A 22,561-nucleotide genomic window follows, 5' to 3' on the forward strand; every position below is an offset into this window, starting at 1 on the left:
TCCTGAGCTCAAACGATCCGCCCACCTCGGCCTCCCAGAGTGCTAGGATTACAGGCGTGAGCCACCGCGCCCGGCCATTAAAAATTCATTTTAAAAACCAGACTCACACTCATGGGGATAAACTAAATGTTGTGAGAATGTGCATTCGCTGTCCACACTGAGCTCCAGATTGCAGTTAACACACTGAGTGAAGGAAAGTCACTGTGGCTGTAGAGGACCTGCTGAGTGGCGGCTCTGTCCTCAGTCCTTTGCTCATGTTGTGTCACCTCACGCAATAGCATCTTGGTCATGGTTAGGAAGCCCCTCGCACTTGCAGATGCCAGAACCCACTGCCTTGCTCTGTGTTGGAAGTCTTTATAACCACATTATTTTGTATCTGCACCTAATACAAATTAGCAACTCTTTATACAGGTGGGTTTGAATTATTTCATAGCTTGGGTGTTTAAAAACAGGAAATGCTGTTTGATGAGGACATCCTACGTGCTCTGTGTGGTTTGTCTCTGTGCTTTGGGTCATGCTCTTCCCTTTGCCTTGAACACCGGCCACCTGCCACGATTCAACCCAGCCATGGCTACTTAGCTCCCTGTTGCATGAAAACGTGCATAGCCCAAGCCAGACTCCCAGAGCCTTTTGTTTCTCTAATAGCATTTATCACACTCGTTGTTGTATTATAGATAATTATGCATTCTTTTCCAAGCACATATTCTTTTTCACCCTCCTTGTGGTTGTTCAGGGTGCTGGTGAGCAGGTGGTGGGTTTATCATTATTTCCCACACAAACTTCATGCCCATGAACCAAATCTGCTTCTCCTGTATACAGAGAATCTATGTCAATCAGTTATCACTTTTTTCCTAGTTAAAATTTTTTCCCGTATTTTGACTATACCATATTTGTTGCTATTTTCCTAAATGTACATGGTCAGGTTTTTTGAAGTTTGCCAGAATGAATTGTTCATTAAATGAAAAATATGTTTAGAGCCCCTACTATATATCAGTCACCATAATAAACATTGCAGAGAAAATGGCAATCAAAAATAGACCCAAATGAATAGGATTCCCATTTTTAAAAAAGGAAGTTGTGTCAGTTTTCTCCAGATAGCATGTAGGCACAATATTTTAAAATCTAAAGCCATGAGATCTAACTTCTAAAACTGGTAAAGATGTCAAACAGGAGCCTAAAATGGATTTAATATTTGATATCTCTATTTAAATTGAAAAGTGAGTGAGCATAACTGAACATTCTAGACTTGCAGACTCAGTATTCATAGCTAGAAAGAAGAACATGGGAATAAGTCAGAAGTAATCGGCACCTTGAACCCTTGATACCAAAGAATAACACACTTTTTGAAGACTGAATATTACCAGTATAATTCATTTGCTTTCTTTTATATTGTAATAAAATAAAGGTGTATTTTTAATTTAGACATTTAACTTTGTCTTGCCTAATGTACTTACCAATCAACTAGAAACACGAGTCTAGACTCTAGCTGAATACTTCTGTACTAATTTGATCTTAATTTAGAAACTGATAATCATTGATCAGATTTACATTCATTTATTCAGCAAATATTTATTGAGTATATAGTATGTGCCAAGCACTGTTCTAGACACTCAGGATACAGTATTGAGCAAAACAAAGATTCCTGTTCTTGTGACACTTATATTCTAGTCAGGGACCAATGGCAGTAACAAGAAATAAACCATAAACATCATAAATAAGCAAATTATGTAATATGATAGAATGTGGTAAGTGCTGTTGAAAAATAGTAGAATAGATTAAGAGGGGCCAGGAGGGCGGGGACTGGAGGGGTCAGGGTGGGCCTCAGTATGAAATTAGTGGTATTAAATATGCACAGAATGAAACAGGGAGATCTATTCCCAGCCTAAAACTTAAGAGAGGTGTGCAGATACAGAGTACTATCAGAGAAGGTTTAAAAAAAAAAAGTAAGCATGGGGTTGTAAGTATTATTTAGCTTGAAAGAAAAGTTCTGGGAAGACACAATGATTTTCTAATGTCATGTTCAACTCTACCGAAGATGCTCTCAATTGTAACATAAGAAATGTACATTGCACTTGAGGGAGAACTGCCCGATAATGAGAACTCTTGTGTTCTAACGTGTGATACATGGAACGATAGCGGCAACGTCTTCTGAATGACTTACATGTGATTCATTTTAGTCTGTAAACCTACACTGTTTAATAAATATTAGCTTTTACTATCACTAATGATAATAGATCTAGAAGAATTTATATGCTGTTACAGCTATTTAGTAATAAATACTGCCCCAGTAGTAGGGAAGTGGACTGGACATTAAAAGCACATATATTTCTATGATTCCATCATATTTTAGTCACAAAAATACCATTAGGAGGCCGGTTACAGTAGCTTATTACGCCTGTAGTCCTAGCACTTTGGGAGGACAAGGTGGAAGAATTGTTTGAGGCCAGGAGTTTTGAGACTAGCCTGGACAACATAGCAAGACCCCTATCTCTAAAAAAATAAAAATTAGCCAGATGTGGTGGTGCAGGCCTGTAGTCCCAACAACTCGAGAAGCTGAGGTGAGAGGATTGCTTGAGTCCTGGAGTTTGAGGTTGCTGTGAGCTATGATGACATCATTGCACTCTAGCCCAGGCAACAGAATGAGACTCTGTCTCCAAAAACAACATCAAAAAAATACCATTAGAAACTGTGAATGCCCAAGAGGCATTAACTTACTTATAACTAACACACCATCATGGAAAATGTACATGCACACACACACACACACACACACTCATTTCTTCAAAGCTTTGACACTTTCAACACAAGAATTGAGGTTTTGTTTTTATTTCCTCTTTTTCTGTTTTACCATAAAGGAATTAGATCACTGGACCAATTCACTCAAATAGTTCCATGGAGTGAGTTAATTGCATCATATGATTCAAGTCCATGGCCACTGTTGAGACTGTCTACAGTAGGAACAGGGCACCTAAATCCATCAAACATTTTAGCTGATTTTTCTTTTTGGTGGAGGGAAGGAGCGGGGTGAACAATTTGTTACTCTAAATATAGCAGATTGTTGTAAGGCTGTATCCTGTTTGGAAATGATCTCATCTAATAACTGTTGCTGGTTAGCAGTTTTCTACCACACCGAGCAGGAATATTATGATATGGCATTGTTGTTAGAGAGCCCTCAAAGTTAAAGCCGCCCTTGCTGCCCATAATGTAGGGTTTGCGAGTGAAATATAATTGTCAAGAGTCTTAAACTTGAACTCAAAGTAATCCACAAAGGGAGTTGTTACAAGTTATCTAATTTCTTATTTTTGTACATTACTTTGATCCTGGGGTTGTTCTACCAGATGAACTGTGCTATGCGTCTATTGATGACTTAGAGGAAAAGTCAGCTTTCTTCCTTCTTTATCGATTAAAACAGATCCCCTTTGTAGTGATGGTGTTTGAACACAGACAAGCGTGCGGCGGTGTGCTCTCTTTCATCGCCTCTGTAATCTGCCCCACCTCAGATAAACAACATAGCTATTGAACCATGAGCATCTGGACCTGCTCCATCCAATATGGCAGCCCCTAGCCTCAGGTGGCCACTGATCACATAAAATATGCTGAGTCCAAACTGAAATGTGCTGTAAGTGTAAAAGGCACACCAGCATTAAAAAAAAGAATGTAAAATATCTCATTTAATAATTTTTATGTTGATTACATATTTCAAATACTTGGGATTAAATAAAATACATTATTAAAAATATTATCGTACCTTTTTTTTTTTTGATGTGGCTACTATAAAATTTAAAATTGCATATGTGGCTTTCATTGTATTTGTATTGGATAGCACAGGTCTAGGGGCTCCCATTTCCCCTTCCATTTTCCTGGGGGCAGGCCTTTGAAACCAAGTATTGATTACTTTCTGCAGCCCAAAGAATGGTATGTATTTGTGTACGTGGTCTATGTATCTTGTCATAGACCATGAAATGGCAGACTTGAATATTTTCACTATTTTATTAGGTTAATTAATGAGATAGCCCATGGGGTGAACCCAGCAGAAATCACCATGAAATGAACTGTTATTCAGGGAAGTGGAAGGAGAAATGAGGAGAGCATAGAGACACTAGAAAAACTCTGTCCAATAGCAATGTAATGAAAGTCACATGGCATTTGATATTTTCTAGTAGCAACATTGATGACTTTCTGCAGCTCAGAGAAAGATGAGTATCTGAGAGAGAGAGAGAAAGAGAGAGAAAGTTTAGTGTGAAGAAAAGGGTAAGGTAGCTTTGAAGCTGGAACTTTATGTCCCTAAGTTGGAATACTATTATGGAAAGCATCATCCAAATGTTAATAAAATGAACTGTACTTTAAGTTCATCATAGAATTACACTGTTTCATAGCTTAAAAAGCAGACACGACAGACAACCTCTCATTTGAAATGAGAAACAGGGCCAGGGAAGCAAAGGAACTCACCTGGAGTTCCACAGCAGAAGTGGTAGAAGTGGAAATAGCTCCAGTTTTAATTCTTACTGGACACTGTGCTATGGCCTATGGATACCGTGATAAATAGGACATGACAGTCCCTGTCCTCAAGGACATTATAGTGTAGCAGGACACAAGTTTATCCTGTTGTGTCATGGATGACATCCCCTCCTTTGGACGCGTGTACACCTGTGCTATCCCCAAAGTGCCCCAGGACATAAGGATTTTCCCTCCACTCACGAAAAGCAAAACGTTTGAAGGAGGCAGCAAAGACCTCTCCTGAGTCAACCACACTCAACGATATCTTTAGGGAAAGGAAACACAAAATGACCTCTTTGGCTGAAATCACACTGGAAACTGCTTGGTGGACTGAGTGAGGAGCTGGGCTGGAGCTTTGCCGGTCTGGAGGGAGAGGAAGGCTGGTCTGCAGGTGTGAAACTCCTCTCACTACAGTTACTGATTTTACAACACTCATGGACTGAGTGTTGGGACCACAGCACACGCTGGGGTTTGGCAGCTCCCGGGGACTCTCTGAGATTCTAAGAAGCAAACTGCCCAGGACCATTTTGACTCTGAAGAGGCAAATATTGAAAAAAAAAAAAAAAAAAAAAGCCATTAGATGGCCATGTATCTTCCTAAGGATAATTAATAGTCTTAACATTTCATAAACTTGGAGCCACAAAATCCCTCACTCTTCATTTCTTACGCATTCCCTTTCAATCATTGCTCACACGGGTGCATATTTTACATTGATTAATAGGATGTATACGTAATTTTATAATCTGTTCTTTGCAATTCAAATGAACCCCAAACTACTTTTCCATAATGTGTCTAAGTCATCGTAATTGTTATTTTAGTGACCGTATAATATTCCAATCAGTAATCCTATCTTGTTTTGCTTAAACTTGTTAGCCAAGTTATTAAGTAAGATGCCCCTTGAAATTTCCTGAAAATAACGGTGCATGCTTAGAGTTTTCACAATAAAATCACGCATTTACCCTAAGCGTAAAGCCATGCTAAATGGGTCCCCTGGTGAGACAGCACATGCTGATCCACAGTCACAGGCCTTCAAGCGCCCCAAAGGCACCGTGCTCTCCCTGTGTTTTTCAGCTTAGAGCAATTGTGCAACATTGGTGCACGTTGCAGGCTAAGCTAGCCCAGAAATTAAAAAGAATTCTGTGGGCAGTACTGCTCCTTCTTGTAATAGGTCAGGAATATAGACACGATTTTTATTGGCACACGACTGCTGAAGTTCCCATTAAAGAAAAAATGATCTGGTGCCTGAGAACCTGAGGATTAAATTGTATATGGTCCCTCCAAACCTAAGGAGGGGACCATGAAATTAGCCAATGTTCTCACCTTCCGAATCAGGGCAGAGTGGTGGGTTTCAGAGTTGGTGGTTGCTGTCCCTACCTCTTAGGAAGAGAATGAAGCATGAGTCAATTGAATTTTTTAGCTCTTTGGGAAAGGGTGCAAATAAGGAAACTGAGATATGTTTTCCTAGACAAGAATAGACTGCTTTAGTTGGAAGTTTTGAGTAACGTTGGGTCCTTTTTGATGGGACTAGAAATTATACTCCACCTATAATTTTTATTCTTATTTGATGACCTGATAAAATGAGTTATTTATTCACATGACCTTGGGAAATGACATAAACTTCTTTGATTTCAGGTTTTTTCATTTTATACCAAGAATGATTACCTCTGGCTTACTTATCTCATGAGATCGCTGTTAAGAATCAAATGAGATGTTATAAACTGTTAAATCCTCTGACAAGTTCAAGGTAGATGCCATTGTATTTATATCCATCATTGGTAATGATGAGTAAAATATCCCCAGAGAGCATCATCAGACAGCGCTGTACTCTGTGGGTTTGTCAGGCTATGATGAAGTGATGCCAATTAATGCCAGCGACTCCAGCAATTTGTTTTCTGGTGTAAACCTGGTCACGTCATTTCACTGTCTGCCTTTACTTGCAGGAAGTTTGCTCTTGTGGATGTTGGTTAAGAGTTAGGTGTCCTGATTTCACAAGATGAAGGTTATCCATAGACTTGGTCAAGAAGAATTTCCCTAATATTTTTGTGTGCTACAGTGACAAATTATACCAAGACCCATTTGTTAGCAGCCATTTCTGGGAATAAGAGAAAGTGTCATCAAAAACAAAGGACAAGTCCACAACTAGAGGAGCATCTTCTCTATTTACTTGAAAACTCAAGCTTGCTTTAAACTGTGTCCAGGTTGTGTGGTGAGTTTCTGCCTGCGGAGAGCAAGCCACACAGCTCCCCACAATGTCACCGAGAGGCACATGACCCAGTTTCTGTGGTCTGAGCTGAAACATTACCCCAGTGTGTGCATTGCCGCAACTGTGCCTGTGAAACATTATGTGTTGGACACTTTTTAAATTCACATTTTAAAGAGGAAATTAGATCGTTTTCATTTGTTTTGCTTAGGTTTTGGTGTGTAATTTGTTTTCTCCTGAGGTCATTTCAGCAGCATTTCCACAAATAGTTACCAGGGGATTGGGAGACAGTTCTGCACTCACTGTCCTAGAATACAAATCTACCCATATACAGCCATGTATATTTGTCCTGGGCAGATAGGAAATAATTGTGCAATTGTTCTCCTGGCCTGACTCTGTCCAGGTAGCTAACTCGCCTGGGGTGATAGATTAACTCTTTTGAACCCATGGAAATCATGTTCAATGAATCACATCTTCAGGGCACAGAGTATTTTGATGGTATTGAGAAAGAAAGAAATATTCTCTCCTCCCTTATCGGGGGTCTGATGACACCATCCTTGCTTTTTGGAATAGACTGGAGCATGGGTCATTTTTATTTTTTTAAGGCTTTGCAAAAAACTTAAGGTGATGGTAACTGAGATGATTCATGCTAGAGAAAAGAAGGCTCTCACACACAAGACGTCACCCACACATCCACTGAGTACTAAAAAAGGAAAAATGAGATCCACCAGGGTTACCTGAGGATTTACGTCTACACAATGATGGCTGTTCCTGAAAGGAGCGGAGGATCTCCCGTGGAACACCTAGACTTCCAGGTGTTCGGAGTGGTGTCTTTATGAGCCTGCCCGAAGTTTTAGCTCCTTGTCCACAGGTTTTTTTTATAAAGCTTCATTGTAGTACTATATTTAAACATCACTTTGATTAAGTACAAGGGTTCATGTGTGTTAAGTGGGTGATCGATTGAATAATATATATTTTCCTTTTGAAGTATTGCATGAAGTTGTTCTGCTAAGTTGACAGAGGGTGTCCCCATTGTTAACCTATTAGTGAGGGGACAAAGCTATCAAGACCCTCAGCATTCGAGAGTCACGGTCTTCTACTATATCTTTTTCTTCTGTGTAATTTTTTTTTTCTCAAATGTGATCCGTAAACCACCTGCAACAGAATCACCTGAAGAGCTTGTTTAAATGCAGATTCCTGAATCCAATTCCAGCCCTGCTAAATGCAGAATCTTTGGGGCAAGACCAAGAATAGAATTTTTAGTAAGCACCACGGGGGATTCTGATGTTCGCTCCCCTGAAGCTGGGTAGAGCAGTGGTCCTCCGAGTTCCTGGGCCTGCAGCACTAGCATCACCAGAGAGCTTGTTAGAAATGCAAATTCGTCCTGGTACTCAGGGAAGTCTGACAAGCACTGGGGGGGAGCACAACAGTTGCTTTCAGTAGCTCTTTACACCTGTGGGCAGGAACTCACTCATTAAGACAACGTAACACACTGCAACACTTGGATTTCGTTTGTAAACATATGAGATTTCAGATTGGAAGGAACTTTATAGGAGATTTAATCTAGCATTCCTTCTAGTGTGTTAATCCCTTCCTTTTCCCTCTCTCCCTCCCTCCTTTCTTTCCTTCTTCAAATATTTGATAAGTCCATGTACTAGGGATTGGGGATGCCATGGTGAATACGAACAGTAGCCCCCTGTCCTTTTGGAGCTTAGAGTCTAGGGGAAGATGTGTCTCCCATGATCACACTAATAACTGTAAAATTACAATTGTCGTAAGTGGGGAGGGGAGGCCACATGGTGCTAGAGCATATAACAGAGGGATTTGAGCAAGTCTGTACACCTTCTAGAAGGTAACTCACCCTGATGGAGCACTTCCTCTCTAGGGGAACTTTTGACATCCTGTTGGGCTCTATTTAACTCTAAGATAAGCCTAAATGTTAGAAATTTGTTCCTTATGGTGAGTCAAAATCTGCCACACTCTAGTCTGCACAACCCTGGCTGTAATGTCAGAATCCACATAGAACAAATCAAGCCCTTTTTTACATTACAGATCTTCACATAGATACAAACGCCTTCTTTTCTAGGTTTTTTTCTTTCCAAGGCTTTGAGATTCATCATTCACTTGATCTTCTTCACAAGTATTCCACTTTTTTCCTTTATTTTAAAAACGTTTGTAAAATATTCTGGTGCTCGGCATGAGCTACAGGTTTGGAATGATAAGCTCAGAGGAGCATATCTCAGAATCCGTATGTGACCATCCTTGGCCTTGTTGTAGTCCACATTTCTGAGGCCCCAACTTACCTGCTTTAAGTGAAACCCCCGGATTTTGGGAGTTTTTGGTACCTTTACTTATTCAATGTATTTATTTACCGATCTTTTTTTACATACCTATTATGTATGAGGTTCATATCATATACTTTTGTGGTTGTGTTTTTGGACTTATGTGCTAGATTAATTTATCCATGTTATGCTTCATTTTGGATGCTGACTCTGTCATCCACTAGACTGTTAGGAACTTGAAGTTAAAAGTCATATTTTTTTTTTCAGCTTTGTATCCTCAGGACCTACCTCAGTGCTTGGCCTATAGTAGGGAAATAAAATTTAATAACTCTAATATATATATATATATATATATGCATACATGCACACACATTCTTTTCCAAGTAATTGAAAATATTTTGAGGGCGATGCCCTGGAGATTTTTTCTATGATGTTAATAACCACAGTCCTTTAATCAGCACCTGTCATTTAGATTATTTAACTATTTATGTTTATTTGCGTTATCAGCCAATCTAAACTTCTTCAGTGTGCCAATCAAAATCATGCAAGACATGATTTAATAATTGCCTTGCTAAAATCTGCATACAGGATGTCTATAACAGCCTTCTAATCTACCAATCTAGTACGTCTGTCTAAAGGAAATGAGGTTAGTCTGTCTTTACTGGTTCTACTAATCACCACTTCCTTTCTTCTGTTGACAGTCTTTTAATATTTATTGACAAGTCAAGAATTCATGAGCTTCACTGCTTTTAGCTGGAGAGGCATGCAGTATTTTTCTGTGTGGTTAAAAATTTTTCTCAAAACAATGTCTTCATTAGAAACACCTTTCTTCCATTTGTTTGAGTAGTTTTCTATCCTCCGAGTGAGTTCTGGTATCTGTATTTTCACCCAGGGCAACGCCACTGTAATTCGTCCTTGGGTTTCTGCATCTGCAGTATACATTTTCATTTTGGGGGGACATATTTCTCCTCTCTTCCTGGTAGGTCTGTGTTCACTAACACAATATGATTTGGTCAGTAGATTAATATCTTAGTCTAAGAGTTTACAAAATATAGTTCAGGGGCCCTGGTAGTTTATCAGTTTCTTCTAAGTACCTGGGGCTACTTCCTATAAGAATTATCATTTATAATATAGAATAAATATTTGCTTAGGTTGGTCATGTAGAAATATGTTTTTAAATAAAAATTAAAACTCTTATTACCGGGCAGGCGCGGTGGCTCACGCCTGTAATCCTAGCACTCTGGGAGGCAGAGGCGGGCAGATTGTTTGAGCTCAGGAGTTCAAAACCAGCCTGAGCAAGAGCGAGACCCCGTCTCTACTAAAAAAAGAAAGAAATTAGCTGGACAACTAAAAATATATAGAAAAAATTAGCCGGGCATGGTGGCACATGCCTGTAGTTCCAGCTACTGGGGAGGCAGGGGCAAAAGGATTGCTTGAGCCCAGGAGTTTGAGGTTGCTGTGAGCTAGGCTGACGCCACAGCACTCTAGCCAGGATGACAGAGTGGGAGTCTGCCTCAAAAAAAAAAAAAAAAAAAAAAAAACTCTATTACCACCTCATTTAAATGGATACCATTCACTGTTAGTTCCAGTGAGGGTTTTTTTTTTTTTTTGCTCTATTTTTAGTCATGTCATGTCATGTTCTGTCTGGCCCTCAATCTGTTCACTTGTACATGAGGGGTTTGGACTAGATGATCCCTGATCTATGATCAAACTCTGGGATTACATGATTCTAATGAGGAGGAAAGTCCCTTTTAAAATAACTTTAAAATTAAACCACCACACACACACACACACACACACACACACACGCAGGAGTGCCTGTAAAACCGGTGAAATCTGAATAAGAAGGTTGGACCGCATCAATGTCAATTTCATGTTTGTGATATTATACTATAGTGTTGCAGAATGTTCCTTTTGGGGGGAAACAGGTGAAGGGTATATGGGATCTCTCTCTATTTTTTTTCTTACAACAGTATGTGACTCTAAAATTATTTCAAAATAAAAAGTTTTAGGCCGGGCGCGGTGGCTCACGCCTGTAATCCTAGCACTCTGGGAGGCCGAGGCGGGTGGATTGCTCAAGGTCAGGAGTTCGAGACCAGCCTGAGCGAGACCCCGTCTCTACTAAAAATAGAAAGACATTATATGGACAACTAAAAATCTATATAGAAAAAATTAGCCGGGCATAGTGGCGCATGCCTGTAGTCCCAGCTACTCGGGAGGCTGAGGCAGTAGGATCGCTTAAGCCGAGGAGTCTGAGGTTGCTGTGAGCTAAGCTGACGCCACGGCACTCACTCTAGCCTGGGCAACAAAGTGAGACTCTGTCTCAACAAAAAAAAAAAAAATAAAAAGTTTTAAAACATTAAACCATGAAGTATTATAACAGGACTTTGGAGGTGTGAGCCTTGCCGGACCACACACTAGCTTAAAGAAGCTATTTAACCTACCTGAAATTTAGTTTCCTTGTCCTCTGTAAGGTGGGGATATTAATTCCTACCCGATGTTGGAAAGATTATAAGGACAGTGTGTGTAAACATCTCGCAAGGTTCATACTCCATGGCAGGGACTCAGTAAATGTTGGCTACTTCCTCTGTGCCCCTTCTCCCTTGTTCTACAAGAAACAAGGGCAAACAGGCTCCCTGCAGCTCTCCTAGGAAAGGTGCCTTCGGACTGACGCTGCAAGACAGCTTAGAAGTCACATCAGCACCAAGAGCCCCATAGCAGCGCAGTGAGTAATGCTGTTACATAACTTTCACAAATCCCCAAGCAGATCAGCTAACAAGGCTTGGCGTGGTTTATGGATAAAATAAAACAACAAGGCAGCCTCCAGACTCAGCTTGAGTCGGGGAGGCCCGACACAGCAGCCAGAGTCAAAACCCAGAGTGACTCCACTGGCCTCGGTGCTTCGCTGTTTCAGTGGACTCTGATTTGTTATAAATCTGTGTAAGTGGAAAAAAAACCAAAAGTGATTTCTTTCTGGCTTGCCCTCTGAATAACTGTCCCTGAGAGGCCTAGAGAATTTTTCCTTCCCTTGCAAAATCCTTAATTATGTCTCCCAAATATGAGTTTTCCATGCAGCTGCACGGATGAGGAAATCGGGAGAGACTAACGAGAACAGTGCTTTCCTAGACATTTCTTGGTCCTGAGGATGTGATTGTTGAATGAATGGCCAAGATGTGTCTCCCACATGTCTCCTAAAATGCTTCGGGTTTCCCAGGGCTCTTTCCTTGCCCCTGACCTGGTGGATGTTTTAATCAGGGATTTGGCCAGAAACGCAGAAGGCGAGCTTACCAAATTTCCAAATGATGCTGAGGTGAAAGGGAGCTGGAGACAGAATTACAATTTTAAAATGATTTGAGCAGGCTTTGGGACGCTGGGCCGGTCACAGTACATTGTAATTTAATAGGCATCACGTTAAACTATGTCCTTCAAAGTCAAAAGCAGAGGTACATGTTAGGAGAGGCTTCGATTGGCAAGAGTTTTATATGAAAAAGGTACAGGGATTTTATTTGATTACAAGGAAGTATGAGTCAACAGTATGACAATGTGGTTATATTAAAAAACAAGGTAGAGCTGTAGTCCCCAACCTCTGGGCCACAGACTGGTACGGTCCGTGGCCTGTTAGAAAGTGGGCCACACAGCAGGAGGCGAGCAGCAGGGTGGAGAAGCTTCCTCTGTATTCACAGCCGCTCCCGTGGCTAGCATCACACCTGCGGCCCACCTCCTGTCAAATCGGTCACTGTCCCCAGCACCCCCAGATGGGACCATCTAGTTGCAGGAAAACAAGCTCAGGGCTCCCACTGATTCTGCATTATGGTGAGCTCTATAATTATTTCATTATATATTACAATGTAATAATAATAGAAATAAAGTGCACAATGAACATAATCACCCAAAAACACCCCTGCGTGACCCCCTGGTTCTTGGAAAAATTGTCTTCCGTGGAACTGCTCCCTGGTGTCAAAAGACTGAGGACTGCTGGGTTGGAGATCAGAAAAAGAAAAGTGTCTTTCTGCTTTATGTGATTTACACTAGTCAGACAATGCACAGTGTATTGTATTCAGTTGTAGGGGCCAAGTTTAAGAAAGATACTGATAAATTAGAATGGGTCACTGAGGGAAGGAAGAGAAAGGGAGGGCCGAATTAAAAAGATCCACAAGATAAGTTGTTGAAAGAACGGTTGCAGGAAAATAAGGGTATTCAGGTGATTGCTGTTTTTTAGAGCTACCATATGGAAAAGGAGTCAACTTGTCTCTTTTGCTCTGAAAGGGAGAAATGAGATTAATGAGAGAGAGAGAGTTCATGGAAATACATTTTGGCTGAATAGAAGGAAAATTTAGACCAGCTCAGTGATGGAAAGAACTATTTCATTAAATTGTGAGCTTCCTGTCACTGGAAATATTCAAGCTGGGGCCGCACAAATGTCTCTCTGGGATTCTGAGGGATCCCAGCGTTGACGAGAGCTTTGGTTGGTGACCTCTGAGATCACTTCCAAGTCTCATAGTCTGTGATTTAAGTGAGCGTGAGTGCCAAGGCCGCTCGGGACTCGCCAGAGCCAAACTCTCAGCTCTTGGCTCTGACACTGACCAGCTGTGTGACCTTCAGCTGCGAGATTAACCATTTCTTGCTGCAGTTTCCTCATCTGTGAAATGCGGGAGCTGAATTCACTAATGTCAAGTCGCTTCCCAGCATCCTGGTAATTACGGGGTGCCGGAAACAACAGAGTTTGGGCTGACATCTGCCTCTTTTAAAAGTCTGCTTGCAAGAAGCCTTAAAACCAAAAAACCATTGTTGATTCTGGGGGTCACCGAACTAAACTCAACTTGGCGTGTTGGCAGGAGAGCCAGTGATTGCGAACCTGGAGTTTGTTCCCATGAGATCTGTGGCAGGAAGTTGATCAAGTATCTGATAATCTGGGTTCTCTCAAACACCTGTACCCTCTGGCTGAGTTCAACGCCTTTGCACACAACTTAGGAGAAGTGAAGGTCATATTACCATTGCAGTATAATTCTATCTTTCACAAAGCAAACTTTTGTTCTTTATTTGCTTAATGTTCTGGCAATTGCTTTTGAGCTTCGCTTACAATCATAAGAACAAATATCCATAAAGCAACTTACTGTGTGGGGATTCTGTTCTAAAAACATTGCATAAACTAATTTATTTAATCAGTTTATAAGCTGAAAAACTAATGATGAGTCAGTAGATTAGATCATTTTTCCCCTATGGAAAGGGAGTAGTTAAAATCTAGTTTAAGTTTTTCTTAATGGTAAAGAGTCCAGAATTCAGATCCATGCTCTCATTCTCTGAGGCTTCATTGTTCGAAGACTATAATTTCTTGGTGATTCATTTGATTACTAATACTTTTCTTCTCTGCCTATATTAAGGCACTTCACTTCCACTGCTGGTACCCTCTAGCTCTCCTTCTATTCCTTCTTTGACTTCTCACTGATGCTCACATCATTGTCTCCAAGTTCCATTTCTTCAGTTATTTTTTTCCAAAGATCTTTGAAAATGCAGTCATCCGTGGGAGTGTCATCGTTTGCTTTGATAGAGATATAGAAGTTAACAGACAGGATTTCAAACACTTTCTCCTGAGGTCAGCAGGGGAAGAAATAAATAAATGTATGTTTCTTGTAAGGACATGAAGGATTTAAAACTTCATTCCCTGGCTCGAGGGTCTGGCCATATTTACTCTATCCAAATACAGTACCATATTTTCTTCCATCTCTTTGTTTTCTTAGGATGGAAATGAAAACAGCTGTTAAAAATAAGAGCACATGAGTCAATCTTGAATCCCAATGTAGTGATTACAGTTTCCATCTCAGTTGGTAAGGTCGTCCCAGTGTACTGAGCCCCATATCACCGTCTCCCTGGGGGGAGGACACTACTGATGGTGTTGTCAATTTTATAGCAAGACTTTAATTTTTGCTTTCCAAACCTCTAAGATTAAACACTAAATCAGTTGCAAAGCCAAAAAAATAAATAAATAAGGAAAAAATACTTTCATTTAAAAACTGGATTCTTGGGATGTGCCCTTTTTCTGATATGGATTTTGACCAACTCCCTATATTGATATTAGAAATGTCAGTTATTGTTCTACATTTTTGAAAGTGGAGTTTCTGGGCTTCATCGTATTCTCACTGTGAAGAACTGTGCTTGAACTCTTGCAGAAGCTATGCCTTGAATTGTATTTTCTCTTTTCCAAGTTCCTAAGGCTTACGAACTAGTAAGCCAATCTCAGAAGAGTCATCCACAATCTATTAATCGATTGTCGTCTTTCAGAGCAGATTGATCCTTGTTTAGTTCTGTCGAGTCCCACATCAACCATTTCATCCTTGACTGAGTAATCCCACTGTGTGAAGCTGTGATGGTCCCTCCTTCTCCCTGCGCCCTACTCCCAAGAATCAGCCATCAGCAACCGACCAATCTAACATTGCCCTGTAAATGTAGATTACATGGGGAGCTCCGTGCCCCGTGGAGGGAGAGGCAGGGAACTTCGACGTTCACTCACTTCACCTTTCCCACTTTATTTCCCCTTGATTTCTTTACTGTTTGATTAGATTATTTCTAATGTTCAGTTCTGCACTAAGATTTCTATAATTCTGTTGTCACTATTTCCCCCAAGAGCTAATTTATGTGTTAGAAATGAAGACACTGCATGCATTGTGTGATTTATGGAATTCTGAGAGGCCCATTCAGCCCCAGCTCCCTCCACCACACCTGAAAACCCACCATTAGATATTCATTCCTTGTGGCAGGACATTACCTCTCAGACTTTTTTACTATTATTTTTATTTCAGAGTGTTGCGGTGGTACAAATGCTTTGATTACATAAATTGCCTTTGCACTGCCCCAGTCAGAGCTACAAGCGTGCCCATTCCCCAGACAGTGTGCACTGCACCCCTTAGGTGTGAGTTCACCTATCCCCTCTGCCCCCCTCCCCACCTTCCCAACACCGATGAATGTTCCTTTCCTATGTGTGCATAAGTTTTGATCGCTTAGTACCAATTTAGTGGTGAGTACATGTAGTGTTTGTTTCTCCATTCTTGTGATACTTCACTTAGAAGAATGGGCTCCAGCTCCAACCAGGATAATACAAGAGGTATTAGTTCACCATTTTTTATGGCTGAGTAGAACTCTATGGTATACCTATACCACATTTTATTAATCCACTCATGGATTGATCGGCACTTGGGTTGTTTCCACATCTTTGCAATTGTGAATTGTGCTGCTATAAACATTCGAGTGCAGATGTCTTTATTTTATGTCTTTTTTTCCTTTGGGTAGATACCCAGTAGTAGTATGGCTGGATCAAATGGTAGTTCTGCTTTTAGTTCTTTGTACCTCTCAGATATGACACCTTTTAAATTCCAGTATGTTCGGAAGGGCAAACGCATAAGACTAGTATTGGAAGCAGCGTAGTGTGTCGTGGTTCGCAGCAGGCTCTGAAGTCAGACCACCTGAATTCACATCCTGGCTCTGCCACTCAGTAGCTGTGTGACCTTAGGCAATTCATTCATCTTTCTCCACTTCCTCTTCTCATCTGCAAAATGGGGATGATAATACTCTCCTCAGGGGGTTTTGTGAGGTTTCGATGAAATACCTGAAGGACTGAGATGAACAGTATTCTGCTAAAAGTGTTAGCAATTATTGGTTTTCATTTGCATAAATTTGCATATTATATTGCCGTCCTTTTGATAGAAAGCTGATAGTAAGCCACAAAGAAATTAGAGTTTCATTTGGGAAACTGGGAGGGAATACTTTGAACACAAGAGGTGCTGTTAAGGGATGGCCCACATGAGTGAGGTGCTAGAGTCGGTAGCAGAAAGTCACCAGGGGCCTGGGGCTGGATCAGAAAGCATTTATAAGACAAAGAAAGGAGATGGACCCGCTGCTAGTCCTGGCCAGTAAGTGGCAGAATTAATCAGCTAGGACAGTGAACAAGTAATATGATGATGTACACCTGCCCGTGAACTTTGAATTCAGTACTTGCTTAACTTTTTCTACGTCTCATAATTCCATGCCTTCAACATTGCACTTGAAGCATCATGGAAAAATGTCAAATGAAATGTTTTACTTTGCTAAATCCCCCTTCGTCTTTCCTTCAGATTACACGAAGCAGACGACGTTTGAAGCCCAAGCCTTCTTGGAAGCGGTGCAATTCTTCCGCCAGGAGAAGGGTCACTACGGCGCATGGGAAATGATCACAGGGGATGAGATCCAGGTAACACACGGCTCAGAATTCTGGATCCTGTCTCTGTCCGAGTGGTAGGAAGTCAGGGTCATTTTAATAAATGATCAAATTAAAAAAGTTACAAGAATAGAAGATGTGGTTCCTAAGGCCATCCCTCTCATTGTCTAGAAGAAGCATTGCTCAGCAAGCTCATATCAGGCACCCACTACAAAGACAACCAAACCAGGCGCTAAATAGGGCAGCCAAAAACACTGCAACGGCAGTGGAAAGAACAACTTTTGCCATTTTTTATAAAAAGAATTATTCTTTCAAATGATCTTATGCTTCCAGACTAAAAACAAATGTGAATAGTGAGGTACAGCACAAAGCGTGTGGCAGGGCTTTAGGGTCAGCAGACTTGGACTTAAATCTTGCCAAGTTATTTAACCTCCATTAGTCTCAGATTACCCCTCTGAAAAAAGTAGGAATAATAACATTTACCTTGCAGGGTTGTGAAAATTAAATGAGATGCAATTGGACAAGCATTTGGCACACAGCTGTCTTTATCTACTGCATGATACGTAAATGGAGTAACGAATAGAAACAAATCTTAAAAGTGTTAGACAGTTTTCTATATATTTTATTTAACTTTTAGTTTTCTGTCCTCTCTGTTAAATTATAATTTCTTCTGTGGTACATTATAATTTCTCACTATCCTAATTAAATGCCGGTCATGGCCTAAGCACCTCAGTGGCCTTGGTCCCAGGGACAGTGCTACAAATCTCCAAAGGAAACTGTGTTTTATGATGTGACCCTGGCCTCCATGGTGACACCAATCTCATGGCTGATTCAGCCGAGAAGAGGAGGCTGGGTATGGGCTTCTTTAATTAGAGGAACACAGTGTCCAAGAATGCTATTCTTTTTTTTTTTTTTTTTTTTGGCCACGTCTCCAGGGTACCTCTTTTGGGGGCTGGGGAAACTTGTTGTTAGGGAAAAATATTTGGAAGATGCAAGATGGTGTCTTGTCTCTGTATGGTCATTAAACATCTGAAGCCAAAAGCATTTTCTCATGATGATGGAGCTGTTCTTTACTGTTTTACATATGAAAACATATGTTTACCATCATCATCTTGTCCTTCTGTTGGTAGATTCTAAACTCATCTCTTCCCAACCTGAGACTTATTCCAGAACTTTAACCAATTCTTGGTTTCTGATATTTTGGGGAAGCACATTCATTTATAAATCTCAACGGACTAAAGACTTACTGTGCTTATGCCAAAAAGAAAAACAAAACCATAAGGAGAGGAGGCTAAAGCATTTGACACTGATTGGCCTGCACGTAAACCAATATATTTCATACATAGACCAGTACTGAAATGCTTTTTTCTGATACTTTGTAATGTTCAAATCCTAGCTCTGTTTGTTTTCCTAATGTTACAAGGTGGGGAGAGCAGTTACTATTATTTCCATTTTGTAAATGAGAAAACTGAGATTGCCATAAGACAGTTAGGTGACTTGCCTAGTTTTATTCATTCAACAGCTATTTATTGAGTGCCTGCTATATGCCAGGTGCTTTGCTGGGGGCTAGTGATCCAGAGATGGACCAGAGAGAATGCTCCCTGCCCACTGCAGGAGGCTGACTGTTTCAGGGTCACATGCTAAGCTGATAAATGACAAAGGGAATGGTGGCTTCTGTCTCCCGCCCAGCAAAGATCAGCACCGGCCATGGGAAGATGCTAAGTGATACATTTATTTAGCTCCTTGAGTTCAGCTGTGCCACTTGCTACATTATTTTCTTTCATTTGAAATCTTACATCAGGTCCCATTCCTTCATGAGAACATTGAAAACAGGTACTTACTAAACCCCCTCTGGGTGTTGAGTATTGAGTTTGTTGTGTTTTGTGTACTTTGTGATTTTTGCTGTAGGCTGCATGTGCTAAGTGCTCTAAGGTATAAGAGAACTCAACGACTCCTCCCTTGCCATCGTGGTGAGGCAAGACACACATAGAAAGCACCAGAAGATAAGGCAGCGTACATGTGTGAGGGTATGCGGATCCGGACATAACATCCATGTCATAAAGCATCAGTGCAAAACGGTCAGAGTACGGCCCTAATTCTGCAGTATAAAAAATATTGTTAAGTGGGAAAACAAAAGAAAAAACAGAAAAGAGATCAGAAAAATCTGGAGTTATCAAGTGACCCCATGAGAAGTTTTGCTCCCCCCGGGAATTTGAGTGAAATCACAGACTCACAAAATGTGAGTGCTGAGTTATTTGTCCAACACCCTCTAGGTGAGAGAGAGAACGTTCAGAGAGGTTGGCTGAAGTCACAAAGCTGGCCTGTGACAGAAATGCATTTTGAACTAGCTTGGAGAAGCTGGTAAAAGGACATGGCTTCCAAGAACTTTCTGGTATGGGGCCAGGTAAAGATTAAGGTTCACCATAAGTTCTAAGACATGGAGCTTAACAGTAAAGCAGTATCTACTCTAAGACTTAGAAAAAAGAGGTCAGGAGCCCAGAAAAGCTACCAAGTAATTAAAGAAAATGGCTTGGCATAACTGAGTTTGAGAAAATGACATCTTTTGTTTAAAGCACTGGGATTTATTTGCATTTTTTCTTCCTGTCTGCTATGAACTTAATCGGAACACTGTCCTAACCCCCTCTACCCTAGGAGCCTGTATTCGGAAGGTTTTTGCGCTTGTTCTAGTACTATCTGCATAGTAATGACTCACACAGCAAGTATGGCAGGCCTCATGGCAGTGGTTGTTTTAGGCAAGTGTCCAGGCAAAGCAAATATCTCAGAATAACTTGCCTGACAGACTGCTAAGGTGAAAATATTTGTACACCAGTAAAAACATCAACATATTTTCTACTTGTCAATACAAACGTATCAGATGAGATCATGAAGGAAGGTGCTTTGCAAAATGTAAAGTACCTACAGTGATTTGGTATATTTGTTGTCTTTAAATTAGCCAGGTGGGCGAGAGGACCACGTGTTCTGGGCCTCATCCCGGCGTTCTAGAGCTGTCTGTCATCCAGCGGTGTTGAGTGTGACCCCCTTTAAATGGAGTCTTTCCCCGCACAGCCACGAGGGCAGGGCACCAGCAGCCTGGCCAGACGCTGGGGCCACCTCAGGACGGGGACAGGCTCCCTGGAGCTCGCGCCTCCCTCTCAGCCTCCACATCTGAAAGGAAGCCCTGTGGTGTGGCCTTCAGGGGGACAGCCTGGGTCTGTTAGTCTTGACCAACCTAATGACACGTTTGGCTTCTCATACGTGTGACAGAATTTAGAAATCTCCACATCCCGGTGGTTACATTTATACAACACCTCCTCTTTTTTTTTTTTTTTTTAAACAAAGTGATATTTTTAGGTCCCTTATGGTAAAATTCAGTGGATCCCGTTCTGAGGGGAGGAGGTGAGGAAACTCCTTCAATATTATGATTTATCTGTCAGATGAGCTACTTTCCCTAGAAGAGCCCACGAGCTTAGGATGCTGCCTGTGGGGAGCTGACCAAGGTAGGGGGTCCCAGAGTGGGCTCCGGGCCCGTGAGGGCCCTCACAAAGTCAGGGTGGGGTGAGGCGGGGCTGAAGGTTAGAGGGCGAGGGGGACAGTGTTGGGACGAGACGCCGCTGGGTTTCAGCACCCAGAGGCCAGGCCTGGCCCGCGTCTAAGCCTGAGCCTTCGCCCCACCCGACCCTGGCAACCCATTCCCAGCCCCTTCTTTTTTCCCCAGACATGGTTCCTTTTTCGATTCCCGAAGTTGTAAAATAGAAGCAAATTTCTTGGAACACTGTGTGGGAAAGACTAGAAGAAAACTGTAAGCCCACCCAAATGGAATGTTCTTTTTCTTTGGCCTCTGTAGACAACATTTGCATCTTTTCAAACCCGTTTCACACTTATGCTCAAATTCAAGCCAAACTCTGCAAAAGGGATAAATTAGGACAATTATTGTGATTCTTGAGTTAAATATTTTTCCACCCATCGATTTGGAGTTCTGGCGTCAGCCTCCTTCCTCCGTGGCTCGCTCTCTGCACGCCACACTTCGGGCAGATGTGTTCCAAACAAGAGCTTATCCCATTGAGCAGGATGGGCTCTGTGGATTATTAATTACCTGCTGGATCTAACTGTTAGGCCTGCTCACTTCCATGGAGGTTTGCACGTGTCAAGTTCCTCGTACATAGCTCAGAAACTGGTGACTCATCCCTGGACTGCCCCCAGAGAATGGTGGAGACAGGCGAAAACATCGCCACCAGTGAATTACCGGGGCTAGTGGAAATGCCATCCCCATTATGACCTGTGTCACACCAGGCAGATGACAGGAGCCCCATTTGCTGCACTGACCTGAGCAGCCTTCTCTCCCGGGGACCCACAGGCACAGCGGGACCAGACGGCGCGTCCCCCTCCACCCTGGGAGGGTCCTGTTTGGTTCAGCTGAAGCATCACACCCTGCTGTAGCAGGGCCCTGGCGAAAGGGGAGATCTAGTGAGCTCATGCGTGTTTCCACTAGCATGAGGCTGACCAATGACCTCAGAGAAAATCTTCCTTAATTCCCAAAGCGTAATTTGAATTTTTATGAGAAGTGAGAAGGAGGAGGTCAATTATTTTGAACAAATATTATTTCAAACTCATTGAACAGATGTCTTGAGCGATGCTCGACTTTTCTGCCTGCTTCCATTCCTAAAACTACGCTTGCCCTTTTGTAAATCCTAGCTTGAACCTACTATCAAAGGCTGAGCTGTGGGACCCAAAAGACTCATGTTCTTTTTAAGTGAATGTGAACAGCAAAGCTTTTGCAGCTCAGGGCCAAGGGTACAGATGGAAGGGCCAGTGCCACACGAGCACTGGAACAAGTGGATGTACAGAATGCTGCTCAGATTCAATGAGTAACATTTTAATTGATCCAAGCAAAATCTGGGGAGAGATTTGGGAACAAATTTTTAAAAAGCACCTGAAAATTTCAGACACCCCCCATATTCTGCTCAGCCCACACATGTCCAGTTGTTCCAAAGTATTTGTTACTCCCTTCTTTTTCTTTTTCTTCTTTCAAACTGTATTTAGCTTTATTAAAGATGCTTTTTATAAACAGTCATGTTATTTTAGGCAGGACATGGACAGACAGTTGTCAATAGTATGAATCAAACTTTCCAACTCCCTTCTTCAATGGACTGCCCGGGTCGGAAAGCCACAGAAAACCCAATGAAGTCTTCATTTGATTCCCCTCTTGGTTACGGTGAGGGCTGACATTTCACATGTAGCATGTTGTTGGACAGCTTTTCATGAGCTGACCCTGACTTTCAGGAAGTGAAATGAAAATGGCAGAATTATCAGTCTGAAGACCCACAACCTAAAACAAGAACTGCTGTGCTTCTGAGGGCTGCCATCTTTACGGCATGACTGGAAGGTCCAGGTTGC

At 41.6% G+C, this 22,561-nt stretch overlaps 1 protein-coding gene across 1 annotated transcript in view; it reads left to right on the top strand.

The window, feature by feature from the left end:
- The window catches only part of NIBAN1 (niban apoptosis regulator 1), a 134,304-nt gene that overhangs the window by 89,264 nt on the left and 22,479 nt on the right, over positions 1–22,561 (top strand). Inside the window, exon 6 of the mRNA XM_069459724.1 lies at positions 17,085–17,200. Within this exon, the coding sequence (XP_069315825.1) occupies positions 17,085–17,200 (116 nt within the window). The remainder of the gene's footprint in view (positions 1–17,084; positions 17,201–22,561) is intronic.

Source organism: Eulemur rufifrons, chromosome 27 (genome assembly GCF_041146395.1).
Source record: "Eulemur rufifrons isolate Redbay chromosome 27, OSU_ERuf_1, whole genome shotgun sequence".
NCBI lineage: Eukaryota > Metazoa > Chordata > Mammalia > Primates > Lemuridae > Eulemur > Eulemur rufifrons.